A 16,308-nucleotide genomic window follows, 5' to 3' on the forward strand; every position below is an offset into this window, starting at 1 on the left:
CCAAGCTATAGTGGTGATGTTGGGAATGGCATTAAACAGGAAGTTAGAGACGCATGCAATAAAGGAACATCTGTAATTATGGGTGACTTTAATTTGCATATAGATTGAGCAAATCAAATTAGTAACAATAATGTAGAGGAGGAATTCCTGGAGTGTATGCGGGATGGTTTTCTGGACCAATACATTGAGGAACCAACTAGAGAACAGGCCATCCCGGACTGGGTATTGTGTAATGAGAAAGAAATAACTGGCAATCTAGTTGTGCGAGGCCATGAGCAACTATAATGTGATAGAATTCTTCATCAAGATGGAGACTGACGTAGTTGATTGAGACTGGGGTCCTAAATCTTAATAAAGGAAACTACTATGGTATGAGGCACGAGTCGGCTATGATGGATTGGGAAATGTTACTTAAAGGGAGGACGGTGGATAGGCAAGGCAAACATTCAAGGAGCGCATGGGTGAACTGCAACAATTGTTTATTCCAGACCGGCGCAAATGTAAAACAGGAAAGGTGGCCAAACCATGGCTTAGAAGGGGAATTAGAGATATTATTAGATGTAAGGAAGAGGCATACAAATTGACCAGAAAAAACAACAGACCTGAGGATTGGGAGCACTTTAGAATTCAGCAAAGGAGGACCAAGTGATTGATTAAGAAGGAGAAAATAGAGCACGAGAGTAAGCTTGCGGGGCACATAAAAACTGACTGTAGAAGTTTCTATTGGTATGTGAAGAGAAAAAGATTGGTGAAGACAAATGTCCCTTACGGTCAGAAACAGAGGAATTATAATGAGGAATAAAGAAGTGGCTGACCAACTAAATACGTACTTTGGTTCTGTCTTCACAAAGCAGGACACAAATAACATACCAGAAATGTTGGGGAACACAGAGTTTAATGAGAGGGAGGAACTGAAAGAAGTCAGTATTAGTAGGGAAATGGTGTTGGGGAAATTGATGGGATTGAAGACCGATAAATCCCCAGGACTTGATAATCTACATCCCAGATTACTTAAGGAAGTGGCCCTAGAAATAGTGGATGCATTGGTGGTCATCTTCTGAGATTCTATAGGCTCTGGAACAGATGGGAGGGTAGCTAACGTAAACCCACTATTTAAAAAGGGAGGTGGAGAGAAAACAGGGAATTATAGACCAGTCAGCCTGACGTCAGTACTGGGGAAAATTCTAGAGTCCATTATAAAAGATTTAATAGCTGAGTACTTGGAAAACGGACGGAGTCAGCACAGATTTAGGAAAGGGAAATCATTCTTGACAATCTAATGGAATTTTTGGAGGATGTAACTAGAAGAGTTGATGAGGGGGAGCCAGTGGATGTGATTTATTTGGATTTTCAGAAGGCTTTTGACAAAGTCCCACATAAGAGATTGGCGTGCAAAATTAAAGCGCATGGGATTGGAGGTAGTGTATTGAGATGGATAGAAAACTGGTCGGCAGACAGGAAACAAAGAGTAGGAATAAACAGATCTTTTTCCGAATGGCAGGCAGTGACTAGTGGGGTGCCTCAGGGATTGGTGCTGGGACCCCAGCTATTCACAATATATATTAATGATTTAGATGAGGGAACTAAATGTAATATCTCCAAATTTGCAGATGACACAAAGCTGGGTGGGAGGGCAAATGCATGGTAGATGCAGTATAATGTGGATAAATGTGAGGTTATCCACTTCGGTAGCAAAAACAGGGAGGCAGATTATCTGAATAGTTATAAATTGAGAGAGGGGAATGTGCAATGAGACCTGGGTGTTCTCGTATACCAGTTGCTGAAGGTAAACATGCAGGTGGTAAAGGAGGCAAATGGTATATTGGCCTTCATAGTGAGGGGATTCGAGTACAGGAGCAGGGATGTCTTGCTGCAATTATACAGAGTCTTGGTGAGACCACACCTGGAATATTGTGTGCAGTTTTGGTCTCCTTATTTGAGGAAGGATGTTCTTGCTAGAAAGGGAGTGCAGCGAAGGTTTACCAAACTGATCTCTGGGGTGGCAGGACTGACATATAAGGAGAAATTGAGTCGGTTAGGGTTATATTCGCTGCAGTTCAGAAGAATGAGGGGGGAATCTCATAGAAACCTATAAAACTTTAACAGGACTAGACAGGGCAGATGCAGGAAGGATGTTCCCAATGGTGGGGGACCAGGGGTCACAGTCTGAGGATACAGGGTAGACCATTTAAGACTGAGATGAGGAGAAATTTCTTCACCCAGAGAGTGGTGAGCCTGTGGAGTTCGCTACCACAGAAAGAAGTTGAGGCCAAAACACTGTATGTTTTCAAGAAGAAGTTAGATATAGCTCTTGGGGTGAAAGGGATCAAAAGATATGGGGAGAAAGCGGGAGCAGGCTATTGAGCTGGATGATCAGCCATGATCATAAGGAATGGCAGAGCAGGCTCGAAGGTCTGAATGGCCTACTCCTGCTCCTAGTTTCTATGTATGTTTCTATGAAATTATGCCTGACAAATTTATTAGAATTCTTTGAGGAGGTAACAAGCAAGATAGATAAAGGGGAACCAGTAGATGTAATATATTTGGATTTCCAAAAGGTGTTCGATAAGGTATGACACATAAGGCTACTTAATAAGATAAGAGCGCATGATGTTGGGGTAGTATATTAGCATGGATAGAGGACTGGCTAACTAATAGAAGACAGAGTTGGGATATGTGGAGTATTTTCAGGATGGCAACCTGTAACTACTGGAGTGTCAAAAGGATCAGTGCTGGGGCCACAATTATTGACAATATATATTAATGGATTGGATGAGGGAACTGAATGTACTATCGCCAAGTTTGTGGATGACACAGAAATAGGTGGGGAGGCAAGTGGTGAGGATGACACAGAGTCTCGAGGAATGTAGGCAGGTTTAGTGAGTGGGAAAAAGCGTAGCAGATGGAAAATAATGTGGGAAAGTGTGAGGTTATGCACTTTGGCAGGGAGAATAGAGGAGTTGAATATTATTTAAATGGAGAAAGACTGCAGAAAGCTGCAGCACAGAGGGATTTGTGGGTCCTCGTGCATGAATCACAAAAAGGTAGCATACAAGGTCAGCAGGTAATAAGTAAAGCAAATGGAATGTTGGCCTTTATTTCAAAGGGAATGAAGTATAAAAATAGGGAAGTCTTGTTAAAGCTATACAAGGCACTAGTTCAACCACACCGAGAATACTGTGAACAGTTTTGGACCCCTTATCTAGGAAAGGTATACTGGTATTGGAGGCAGTCCAGAGAAAGTTCACTAGGTTGATCCCGGGGATGGAGGGATTTTCTTATGAAGAGAGGTTGAGTAGGTTGGGCACGTACTCATTAGAGTTTAGAAGAATGAGAGGCGACCTTATTGAAACATATAAAATTCTTAGGGGGCTTGACAGGGTAGATGCTGAGATGTTGTTTCCCCTTGTGGGAGAGCCTAGAACCAGAAGACATAATCTTAGAGTAAGGGGCACTCATTTAAAACAGAGATGAGGAGGAATTTATTCTCTCAGAGGTAGTTAATCAGTGGAACTCTTTACCACAGAGGGCTGTAGAGGCTGGGTCGTTAAGTATATTCATGGCGGAGATAAACAGATTTTTAATCAGTGAGTGAATCAAGGATTATGGGGAAAAGGCAGGAAAGTGGAGTTGAGGATTATCAGATCAGCTATCACAGAATCACATAGTGCAGAATAGGTCCTTCGGCCCATCAAGTCTGCACCTTCATGTAAGAAACACCTGACGTACCTACCGAATCCCATTTACCAGCACTTGGCCCATAGCTTTGAATGTTATGATGTGCCAAGTGCTCATCCAGGTACTTTTTAAAGGATGTGAGGCAACCCACCTCCACCATCTTCCCAGGCAGCGCATTCCAGGCCGTCACCACCCTCTGCGTAAAAAAGTTTTTCCTCACATCCCCTCCAAACCTCCTGCTCCTCACCTTGAACTTATGTCCCCTTGTGACTGACCCTTCAACTAAGGGGAACAGCTGCTCCCTATCCACCCTGTCCATGCCTCTCATAATCTTGTACACCTTGATCAGGTCGCCCCTCAGTCTTCTCTGCTCCAATGAAAACAACCTAAGTCTATCCAACCTCTCTTCATAACTTAAATGTTTCATCCCAGGCGACATCCTGGTGAATGTCCTCTGCACACCCTCCAGTGCAATCACATCCTTCCTATAATGTGGTGACCAGAACTGCACACAGTATTCCAGTGTGGCCTAACCAAGATTCTATTCAACTCCAACATGATCTCCCTACTTTTGTAATCTATGCCTCGATTGATAAATGCAAGTGTCCCACATGCCTTTTTCACCACCCCACTAACATGCCCTTCTGCTTTCAGAGATCTACGGACACACACGCCAAAGTCCCTTTGTTCTTCAGAACTTCCGAGTGTCATGCCGTTCATTAAATGCTTCCTTGTCAAATTATTCTTTCCAAAGTGTATCGCCTCACACTTTTCAGGATTAAATTTTATCTGCCACTTCTCTACCCATTTGACCATCCCGTCTATATCTTTCTGTAGCCCAAGACACTCAACCTCACTGTTAATCACCCGGCCAATCTTTGTGTCATCCGCAAACTTACTAATCCTAACCCCCACATAGTCATCTATGTTGTTTATATAAATGACTACTAATAGGGGACCCAGCACAGATCCTTGTGGTACGCCACTGGACATGGGCTTCCAGTCACTAAAGCACCCTTCTGTCATCACCCTCTGTCTCCTACAACTAAGCCAATTTTGAATCCACCCACATGTATCCCATGTGCATTTGCCTTCTTTATAAGTCTCCCATGTGGGACCTTGTCAAAGGCTTTGCTGAAATCCATATGAACTACATCAACTGCACTACCCTCATCTACACATCTGGTCATCTCCTCAAAAAATTCAATCAAATTTGTTAGGTATGACCTCCCTCTGACAAAGCCATGCTGACTAACCCTGATCAAACCTTGCCTCTCTAAATGGAGATGGATTCTCTCCTTCAGAATTTTCTCCAATAGTTTCCCTTCCACTGACGTGAGACTCACCGGCCTGTAGTTCCCTGGCTTATCTCTACAACCCTTCTTAAAAAGCGGAACCACATTAGCTGTTCTCCAGTCCTCTGGCACTTCCCCCGTGGCCAGAGAGGAATTAAAAATTTGGGTCAGAGCCCATGCGATCTCGTCCCTCAGTAGTCTGGGACACAAATCATCCGGACCTGGAGATTTGTCCACTTTTAAGCCTGCCAACACCTCCAATACCTTGTCACTCCCTAAATCAATTTGCTCAAGAACCTCGCAGTCTCTCTCCCCGAGTTCCATAGTTTCATCCTCATTCTCTTGGGTGAAGGCAGACGTGAAGTATTCATTCAACACTCTACTGATGTCCTGTGGCTCCACCCATAGATTGCCCCTTTGGTCCCTAATGGGCCCTACTCTTTCCCTGGTTATCCTTTTCTCGTTGATATACTTATAGAATATCTTCGGATTTTCCCTACTTTTACCAACCAGAACTTTCTCATATCTCCTCTTTGCTCTCCGAATTGCTTTCTTAAGCTCCACCCTGCACTTTTCGTACTCCACTAATGCCTCTGCTGATTTGATCCCCTTGTACCTGCTAAAAGCCTCTCTTTTCCTTCTCATCATATCCTGAATATCTCTGGTCATCCATGGTTCTCTGGGCTTGTTACTCCTTCCTATCACCCTAGGGGGAACATGTTGAGCCTGTACCCTCCCCATTTCCTTTTTGAATGCCCCCCACTGCTCTTCTGTAGATTTCCCCACAAGTAGCTGTTCCCAGTCTACATTGGCCAGATCCTGCCTTATTTTACTAAAATCCGCTCTCCAATAATCCTAAACATTATTTTGCAACTTGTCTATTTCTTTGTCCATAACAAGCTTAAATTGTACCATGTTGTGGTCGCTATCACTAAAATGCTCCCTCACCACCTCAGCCACCTATCTGGCTTCAATCCCCAGAATTAGGTCCAGCACTGCGCCATCCCTTGTTGGACCCTCTACATATTAACCTAAAAAGTTCTCCTGTACACATTTCAAGAAATCTACTCCATCCAAGCTCTTAACACTATGTCGATCCCAATTAATGTTGAGAGAGTTGAAATCACCTAATATAATTACCCTATTGTTATGGTTTTACACCCCCCCCTCGGAATTGTGTATATATTTACTCCTCAATTTCCCGCTGACTATCTGGGGGGTCTATAATAAACACCTAACAATGTGGCTGCCCCTTTTTTATTCCTAAGCTCTACCCACAAAGCTTCATTCGATGTCTCCTCCAAGATATCAACTCTTCTTACTGCAGTAACTGACTCCCTAACTAATATTGCAATGCCTCCTCCTATTTCTGTGCTCGCTAGCACGTGGCACTGGGAGTAATCCAGAGATTAAAACCCGAGAGGTCCTGTTTTTTAGTCTACTGTCTAACTCCCTGAATTCTTGATGCAAGACCTCATCCCTCTTTCTACCTATGTCACTGGTACCAACATGTACCATGACCTCTGCCTTATCACCCTCCTCCTTCAGGATGCTCTCCAGCCATTCAGTGACATCCCAGACCCTGGCACCAAGGAGGCAACACACCATCCTGGAGTCACATTGACTGCCACAGTAGCACCTATCCATTCCCCTGACTATAGAATCCCCTATTGCTACTGCTCGTCCTCTTCTCCTGTACAGACAGGCTGCTTGTGGTGCCAGAAGCTTGGCTTTGTCTGCACTCCCTGGAGGAACCAGCGCTTTCATCAGCCTCCAAAATGGAATACCGATTTGCAAGCGGGGCCCAGGGGACTCCTGAACTAACTGCCTGTTTCTCTTGGACTGCCTGGTGATCATCCATTCCCTTCCTTCCTCAAGTCCCTTCAGCTGTGGTGTGGCCACCTCTCTAAACGTGCTATTCACAATGCTCTCAGACTTGCAGATGCTCCAAAGTGTCCCCAGCTGCCATTCTGGCTCTGAAACCAGAGTTTCCAGGAGCTGCAGCTGGACACACTTCCTGCACACATGCTGGTCCCGGGCACTGGAAATGCTCCCGGCTTCCCACATGGAGCACGAGGAGCATACCATGGCTTTGAGCTCTCCTGCCATGACTTATCCCTTTAAATTAAACCTTTTTAATCAATTACTCTAGGGCCCTTCTATCCTGATCCTCGTTACCACAGAATATACAAACTATAAACAACAAAGAAACCTTAAACTGTAAGCGATAAAAGTAGTAAGTGCTTACCCGACCTTACCCACTACTTACCAGTCATTTCTCTCCCTTGTAGCCTCTTCTGCTGCAGCAGGGCAAGACCACTCTCAGTTCAATTCCCACTGTGCACCAAATTGCCAAAACCCACACTCACTCTGCCTGTGTCTCACTCAGGATGAGGTCTCTCCCCTTGCTCGTGTGCAAACTCACTGATCTCACTGAATGGTGAAGCAGATTCGATGGGCTGAGTGGCCTACTTCTGCTCCTACATCTTATGGTCTTAACTCTCTGCTTCCTGTTATCTAGCCAATCTTCTTCCATGCAAATATGTTACCCCCTCTACCATGAGCTTTTATTTTCTGCAATAATCTTTGATGTGGCACTTTATCAAATGCTTTCTAGAAACCTTAGTATAGTACAACCACCAGTTTGCTTTTATCCACAGCACATGATTTCTTTAAATTACTCCAATAAATTGGTTAAACATGATTTCCCTTCTCTAAAACCATGCTGACTCTGCCTGATTGCCTTGAATTTTTCTAAGTGCCCTGCTATAACATCTTTAATAATAGCTTCTAATATTTTCCCTATGACAGATGTTAGGCTATCTGGCTTGTAACTTCCTGCTTTCCGTCTCCCTCCCTTTTTTGAATGAAGGAGTTATATTTGCTGTTTCCAATCTAATGGAGCCTTCCCCGAATCTAGGGAATGTTGGAAAATTTAAACCAGTTCATCAACGATATCACTAATCACTTCTTTCAAGACCTTAGGGTGAAGTCCATCCAGATCTAAGGATTTGTCAGTCTGCAGCCCCAACAATTTCTTTAACACCACTTCCCTGGTGATTGTAATTTTTCCCTGAGTTCCTCCCTCCCTTCCATTTCCTGATTTACAGCTATTTCCAGGATGTTACTTGTGTCCACCACAGTGAAGACCGAAGCAAAATACCTGTTTAATTCGTCCACCATCTCCCTACTTTCCATTATCAATTCCCCAGCCACATTACCTATAGGACCAACGCTCACTTTGTTAATTCTTTTCTTAATTAAACATCTACAGAAACTCTGACCATCCATCTTCATATTACTGGCTAGCTTTCTCTCTCACTCTAATTTTTCCCTCCTTATTAATCTTTTTGCCATTCTTTATATTCTTCCCAATCTTCTATCATGCCACCTGTCTTTGCGTAATTATATGTGTTTTCTTTAAGTTTGATACCTTCTTTCACATTTTTAGTTAACCATAGATGGTGGGCCATCCACTTGCAATTTCTCTCTCTCATTTTTTGCAGTCTTGTGGTCAAGAAATCGCTGTGCTGGTCAATAACAGAGGAAAAGAAAGGCGTTGGACTCTTGGTGAATGAGGAATTGGAGTTGCTTTCACTGATACTGCACTCTGACAAGCCAACCACAGACAGTTGCACAGAAACCTTTGATTGTAACTTCTGCCCCCATTTTTTATCTTTCCCGTTTTATGGCTTTGTTTTGTTTTTGATGGCAGCTGTTCACACCTCCTCCAGATGGATGTTTTATTTCTTTATTGACCCACTCCAACTTCCTTTTGCCTTGTACCACCAATTCCTTTGTCATTTAATCTCTCCTGCCTCCCAACCTATCAGAGGCCTTTCCTTTTGTTCTTTGACACCCTCTTCCTCTCATTGCCTCTGTACTAACTAAAAGTCAATTACATTTCTAACTTTTCTAATCAACCTGAAACATTAACTCTGTTTCTCTCTCCTTTGATGCTGCTGGACATGCTGAGCATTTCCAGCATTTTCTGCTTTTCTTTCAGAAAGGGGATATTTTGTTTACTTCCTCCTCACTGCTTGTCATTTCCTGGTGGCAAGGGCTACGAGCGTGTGATGGTGAGGTTGTGCAGAATACAGCAGACCATGACATAATGGGACACAGGTTCTGCCGGGTACTGCAGGATTCTTTCAGAGAGGCAGTGAAACATTATTTAAGCACCCCACTGGTCTGCTCAATCACATCTTGTGTGGCAGCATGGCTTTCACTATATGCATGCTTTGCACTTGAGTGTGAGCTGCACATTGGAATCATGAGCTTAGTGGTTAATAATTAGCCCTCATCGCCCAGTAATTACCCCCTGGTTTGTCAGGGTGGCTCAAATGTGAAGATGTGAATCCCCATGTCTCTATTCTGATTCAGCTCCCCCTTTAAAATTGTACCATTTAGTTTATATTGCTTCTCCTTCATTTCACCACTCTGTCGACATCCTGCTGAAGGCTGCTAGCATCCTCCTTGCTGTTTTCTATATTTGCAACTTTTATGTCATCAGTAAATTGTATCCCATTACCAAAGCCAAGGTTAGAAAGAGCAGTGGCCCTAATACCGACCTCCGGGGAATACAACTACACACAGTATCCCAGTTTGATAGTGAAGAGCTCACCAATACTCTCTCCAATTTCATATCCATGCTGTCACTGCACTACCCCTTTAATTCTACAAGCTTCAAGATAATGAGCTCTCTACCAATGCTAGTTGCTAATTCACCAGAAATACATTTTAAAACCAACTACCCTCACATGAGAGAACTATTATATTTAAATGATCACACAAATCAAAATTCCTAACATAATAAATTATGGTTTTGGTTTGATGACATTCATACATCATATACTATGTTAGCAGAAAATAATCCACAAGCTTGGCATGGAAATAAAAGTAAGGAAGAGAAATTTTATGAATGATTAAAAATAAGTTTTTGTGCAAGGATAATATTATATTGGCTACTTTGACTTAGCTAGCATTTAGCGGGAAAGTTTTCAAAAATAATTTCTGAAGACTTACCTTCCAACATAGAGACTAATTAAACAATGGGCAAGGCAGCCAATGAATTCTTGATCATGATTGCCGGGTCCTAGTATAAGCGTGCGGTTGACTGTCAGGATCCGTAAAGAGTCTAAAAGAGCAACTTGCTGGGGAACAGTCTTATGAGGTCTCGATAACTGGTAGAGTATTGTCCGATTCAGACAGTGGTAAACAGGGTCCAGAGACAGTCCTTGGGACCTCCGTTTAGACTAGACAGAAAAGAAGATTAACATGAATGATTATAGATCTTTAATGATAGGAGCATTTCAACATTTCTTTTTCACTTTACTGTGGCTATAAGGAAATGGAAACTAGAAATCACCAGTATGTCAGCACACTGTAGATTCTGACTGAAACATGGCTCTACAAAATTGAAATCAATTAAGTATACAGAACATTAAAAATTAAAAAAAGGTTAATAGACATTTCTGTTGTGCATTTGTGTATTCAATGCATGTTACATGTATATATAGAGCTTCATGTGATACACTGATTGTCTGGTCACTTATGCTGTACAATCACAAGGCAATCTACCTACAAAGCCTAAAAGGCATTTGAAAACATATTCTATATAAATTCTACATAAACTAAGAAAATATTAAACATACATCAGCAAATTTTTGAAAATTTTAATCACATTTGCTTGTTAAGTGTCAATATAGGTATTTCAGATTTGTCTTTTATATTTAGTAGCTTTCATGCTACTTAGCTTTAAAATATCTGCTGGCAGTCACCTTATGTTAGGTTGAAAGTCATGTCTCTAGAAACAATGTTGTTACAAACAAAACTCTCATCTTTCATTAGAAGCAATTTCTTCATATCTTTGGACAGATTTTCATTGATTCAATTTTTCCTTAAACACCATAATATGTTATTGCAAGAGATTTCAGGTTTCATACTTCAACAATAAAGGGGAATTTCAAAAAAGTTTCCCCTAGGTTACAGGAAAATACTGTCATTAAAATAATTCGTTGGTTGAGGAAGGCAGGTGTGTTGTGCCCTTATTGTCTGTGACATATATGTAGTCTCAAGGGTAATTTATTTCTTCTAAAAGAATAAATTTCTCAAATCTACATCAAAAGATACAATAACAAATAAAATCAATAAATTGTTTCAAGTGTAAAATGCTTCAACTGCCTCAAAGTGTTCACTATTCCCTTTGAGGAAGGATTGAATGTGCAGCCTTTAGAAACAGGCTGAACACTTCACTTTTAATTAGGAGCTTTTAAATTTCTCTAAATCTCTCACTTTTCTGTGAGGAACTCCTGTGACAAGCAACTAGCCATTTCTGGCTTTCTCAAGCTTGGCTTTTTGATCACAGGCTTCTTTACTGCTAACAGTACAATACAGTGTGAACTATACCTCCATGCTCACCAAAGCATTTATTTCTGCAATAAATACTGTAAGGCAGACATTTCAAATGTAAAATTGCTATACAATGCACTGTCATAAATCAAGGGAATTAGGCTTAGCAAGTTGGTAAGCTAAAAGAAATCCCTCCAAATAGGGAAAACCTGGGGGCCAAAATAAGTAATTATTTCCAGTGAAACTGGTCACCTCATTCCTCATGTTCAAATCAAACATCTCCATGGTGTAGTTACATTATTACTGGGTACCAATAATTTATAGACCTATTTGCACAAAATGCAAGGAAACATACTTGAATATAATCAGTCTGCTGTGACATTACACACATGGTGTTGGGTTTAATGAAGCACCAGAGACCTTGCGAAACACCATCATGCACTCCGCCCTGCGAAAACATTGGGGTGAGCCCTTGGTCCAGTGGCTCACACTGGAGGGATATAACGCTTGGAGGGGCATTAATTGTCTTGAGGCAAGACTTCCACCCCCATCTGGGAGGAAAACCTGGCTCTGAGCTGCTGACCAATAAAATGGTCAGCAGCTTTCCAGCCCTAGCACTGCCACTGAGGGCGATGGCCAATGCCGAGACTGCATCCAGTCTCCAACTCCACACAGCTGGAGCTGAAGTGAGGATAAGCATAGGGAGGCAGGGGTGGCGGTAAGCGGTGGGGGGATAAGCAAGGGGGATAAGCGGGGGAGTAAGCAGGGGGTGGTAATCAGGGGGCATAAGCTGGGACGGGGGAAAGGAACTGTCGAGAGAGGGTGGGGAGGATGGGGGAGGCATGGGTTAAACAGCTCAGAGGGTGAGGGGAACTGGAGGAGATGGGCGGGGTGAGAAAACCTACAGTGTCTGCTGACCTGCCCCGGGGAGCTCTTAAGGACGAGCCCCCAACTTGCTTGCCACCAGTCCATGCAGTGAAAGTTGCTGGGCTGGAAGCTTGGGATGGGCCTCTTCTGTCACTGGTTAAATCCCAGCAGCGCAAGATGAGACACCCTTAAGTGGGCATTAACTGGTGGGCAGGCCATCCTGCACCCCTGCCCCACCGCTGGCAAATTTGAGATGCCTTGGCATTTTAAGGCTCCCAGCCTGCAAACCCACTGCCACGGATGGCGGGGGGGGGGGGGGCGGTTTGCATAAAATCCAGCCCATGAAATTATAAAAATACATGCTTACAATACAGAAATAAGTGTTTCGGCATAATTAATCTATATGGATGTTAATGTTCCACCTGAGCAAATAGTTCTAATCACATTTACCCACTTTGTTCTCATATCCCTATAATTCTTTTGCCTTCATCGAACTATTCAATCTAATCTTGAATGTCAACATAGTTTTTACTTAAGCAGCAACCCTGAGCACAGCCCCAACTCTTCTGTGAACAAATTTCTCCTGCATTTCTGGTCCAAATCTCTTGCATTCTATCCATGAATTGTATCTCTTGCCCCTTCTGCTTGAACCTTGAACTGTCTACTGTCTATACAAAGGTAAAATACTATGTATGCTGGAAATCTGAAATACAAAACAAAAAAATGCTGGAAATACTCAGCAGGTCAGGCAGCATCTGTGGAGAGAAACAGAGTTACGTTTCAGGTTGATGATCTTTCATCAGAACATATTATTTCCAGCTAAACTGTCCCATCTTCTCAATTTAAAAAAAATCTGTTATATTGCCCTTTTTCCTGTGTAGTTCTAAAGAAGAAAGTTCCAACTTTTCAAATCTTTCTTCTAATGTGTGTTTTTTCAAAGCAGGCAGCATCCTAATTAGGTGCATTGTATCCTCCTTAAATGCTCAATATCCTTCCTCTAGTGGGGAGGCCAACACTGGACACACTAGTCCATCCAAAGGCTTAAGGTTTTATATTGGCTCATCTTTGCATATTGGCTTTATTTCTATACTCCTTTAAATAAAATCTAAAATTCTATTACTTTTCATAACTATAAAAGTTAGTTGGTACCTTTAATGTTCTGTTGTCCTGTACAACCAAGTCATTTAGTTCTTCCACAGCACCAAGCCTACTTCCATTCAGAATACAATTACGACTTTTTTTTCTTGATTCCCAAAATACATCACTTCGGACTCAATTACACTGAATCCTAACTGCCAACCTTTAGCCCATTCTCTCATGTTATTATACCACTTTGCAGTTTCCTTTAAAGAATTAACAATATTTCTAATTTTTGTATCACCTGCAAATTTCAGCTTTACTTCTGCGAGACCTATACTCAATTCATTAGTGTGCACAGTGAATGGAAGCGACCCCAGAACTGAACCAATATAGATATATATATATGTATCTTGTATAAAATTGGCCCTCAATTCCTCCTCTGTTTTCTTTCTCTGAAACAATTTTTCATCCAGTTTGCTATCCTCTCCTAATTCTATGCCTCTTGATCTTTTCTGGTATTCTCCAACATGCTACTTTGTCAAAGACTTTGCTGAATGGGAAATATGGGAAATACAGTGGATGGTATTGTATCTAGAGTGTCTGTTACCATCTGATGAAGTGGGTTCAGAGGGTGGGGATAATTGAACTTGGATATTTAGACTGTAATTTAAAATCATAAAAATTTCATTGGAAATATTAAACTTTGTTATATAATGGAAACTTGGCATGTTGTAATTGCAGCCTTTCATCATCAGAGGGTGGTGAGGGTATAGACAGGTGTGGCCAAGAGTTGAGGAGGTGACAGATGGAAAATGGGGAAGAAAAAGAAAGACACATATTCCTGAAGTACCATAGAATGACAGCTCAAGCTCTTCAACTCCAATTATTTCTGCCAGCAGTTTAACAACTGTTAAAAGTTCTTACTTAAAGCACTTACATGAGTTTTAGCTGGGGACAGAGCTGCCTGAGATTTAGAGACGTAACAAGTCAGTGGAACAGCAACCAAAGTACAGGTTATCACAAAAGCAAGGATTTTAGTAAACCAGCAGGATAATGGAGAAAAACTGTGGAGTGAGGATTACTGGGACAAAAATGGACAAACAGAATGGCAGCAGGAGCAGCCAAAAGCAGAATGGGACTAGGAGGGGACAAGGTAAAAATGAACAAAAGCAATTCTAATTCTCTTATTATATTAAGATTCCAAATAAAAAGTATATTGCACCAAAATTCTGTGTATTTGTGTAGATTCAAGAGAAATAATGCTCTTCAGGTTACTACAAGAAAATCATAGCCGACTGCCCAACGGGCGGCAAGTTACTCCACAGTCACAAATGACTGGAAAACATGGAAACAGAAAACTGCAATGGGAAATTGAAACAAAAAGTGCTAAAAACATATCAGGAAGTCAAGCAGAACAGTGTGTACATTAGCAAGATTTTTGAAATAAAACGCATGAAAAAATTCAATTCCGAGCTCAAAAATCATGCTAGTTTCTTTCCCTGTATATTTTTAAGTGCTATTAATTAAAGTCCCATTTTTGAACAATGAAAATACTCTTCACAACTATCAGCAGAAAAATTTTATACAAGTCCATTGTGCTCAGCTCTTTGCCATATTATTCTCTTTGCTGGCTCATAATTACAGCATCCCATTCCTAAATCTCTCTCACTTATCCCATATTAACTTCATTGCAATTCCAATTTTCAATAATGTTTCTTCACTACAATGGAACAGTGTTTACTCACACTCCCATTACCTGTGATCCTAATTATTTATTTCCATGCAAGTTGGGAGAAGTCGCATGTTTTTTTTAAATAGCAAAAATGCAACTGAATATTTTTAACCTGACTTGTTGCAGATTTGTTCTTGATCTAGAAATATAATTATATAGAGTCCAGTACCATGTCGAAGTTACTACCCATGCTCTCTGAAAATGAACATCAGAGAAAGAGGCCAGTGAATATTCAGGGCATTTCATAGAAATAAGAGTAGTCCATTCATTCCCTCACGCCTGTCCTGCCATTGAATTCAATCATGGCTGATCTGTGCCTGAACTTTATCCACCTACCTTAACGCCATATCCTTTTATACTCTTGTCTAGTAAAACTCTATAAATCTCCGATTTAAAATAGAATTTTACTGCTTTTTGTAGGTGGGAGTTCCACATTTCTATCACCCTCTGTGTGAAGAAATGCTTTCTAGCTTCACTCTTGAATAGCTCGAGTCTGATTTTAAAGTTATGATATATATACGTATATATATTATTTAATGGAATTATATGGCTTTTATCTGCACAGGCTGGAAATTTGATTGGATTATAAAATCAGGAGCTTAAATCAGTTTTAAACCAAGCTCTCAATTGTACACCAACTTACATTATCCACAAGATGGTGTAGAAGGCAGGCTTTTTCTCTACTGTGTGGATAACTGAGGTTCCGTTGTATTGCAAATTGTTATTGCAGCAGAACAACCAAGCAGATAATATTTATTTCTATGCTCAAATATAGCAGTCCAAATGTAAATATACATTGACCAGATTAAATGGATAAGAATTTAATCATCATTCTTACACAGATTAAGAAAATGTGAGTAAATGCTAGCCGTAAATCAGAACAGGTAAATTTGGCAAAAACATGGACCAGGATCTTTAGGTCAGTAAGCGGGGCCTCCGGAACTCCCAACATCACCCTGCATCATTTCAATTTTCAGGTCAGTAGGGGTGCAGCCGAATCAGCTGTGCACCCGCCGGTCTGTCAACAGCCTATTGAGGCGATTGGCAAAGTCATTAACCTCATTAATGGACCTGCCCATCTAACCTTAGGACTGGCGGGCAGACCGGGATCCCTGGCAGGCTTCAGAAAAAGCATGAAACCATATCCATGGGCGGGATGAGGTTTCATGAGGGTTTTTAAAAATTTAATAAATGTTTGAGTGAGTGATGGACATGTCCCAATTCATGTTTCAGTGTCACATGAGGGGACATGTCAGGGAAATTTTGTTTTTGTACCTTTACTATTTCTACATTTGGAGCTGATCT

General features: G+C 41.4%; 1 protein-coding gene across 3 annotated transcripts in view; it reads right to left on the reverse strand.

The window, feature by feature from the left end:
• The window catches only part of wdfy3 (WD repeat and FYVE domain containing 3), a 407,868-nt gene that overhangs the window by 138,187 nt on the left and 253,373 nt on the right, over window positions 1–16,308 (reverse strand). For all 3 annotated transcript variants that reach the window (XM_041187506.1, XM_041187499.1, XM_041187492.1), the window contains exon 37: window positions 9,999–10,228. In XM_041187506.1, coding sequence (XP_041043440.1) covers window positions 9,999–10,228 — 230 coding nt within the window. The remainder of the gene's footprint in view (window positions 1–9,998; window positions 10,229–16,308) is intronic.

This window comes from Carcharodon carcharias, chromosome 1 (assembly GCF_017639515.1).
Source record: "Carcharodon carcharias isolate sCarCar2 chromosome 1, sCarCar2.pri, whole genome shotgun sequence".
Taxonomy (NCBI): Eukaryota; Metazoa; Chordata; class Chondrichthyes; order Lamniformes; family Lamnidae; genus Carcharodon; species Carcharodon carcharias.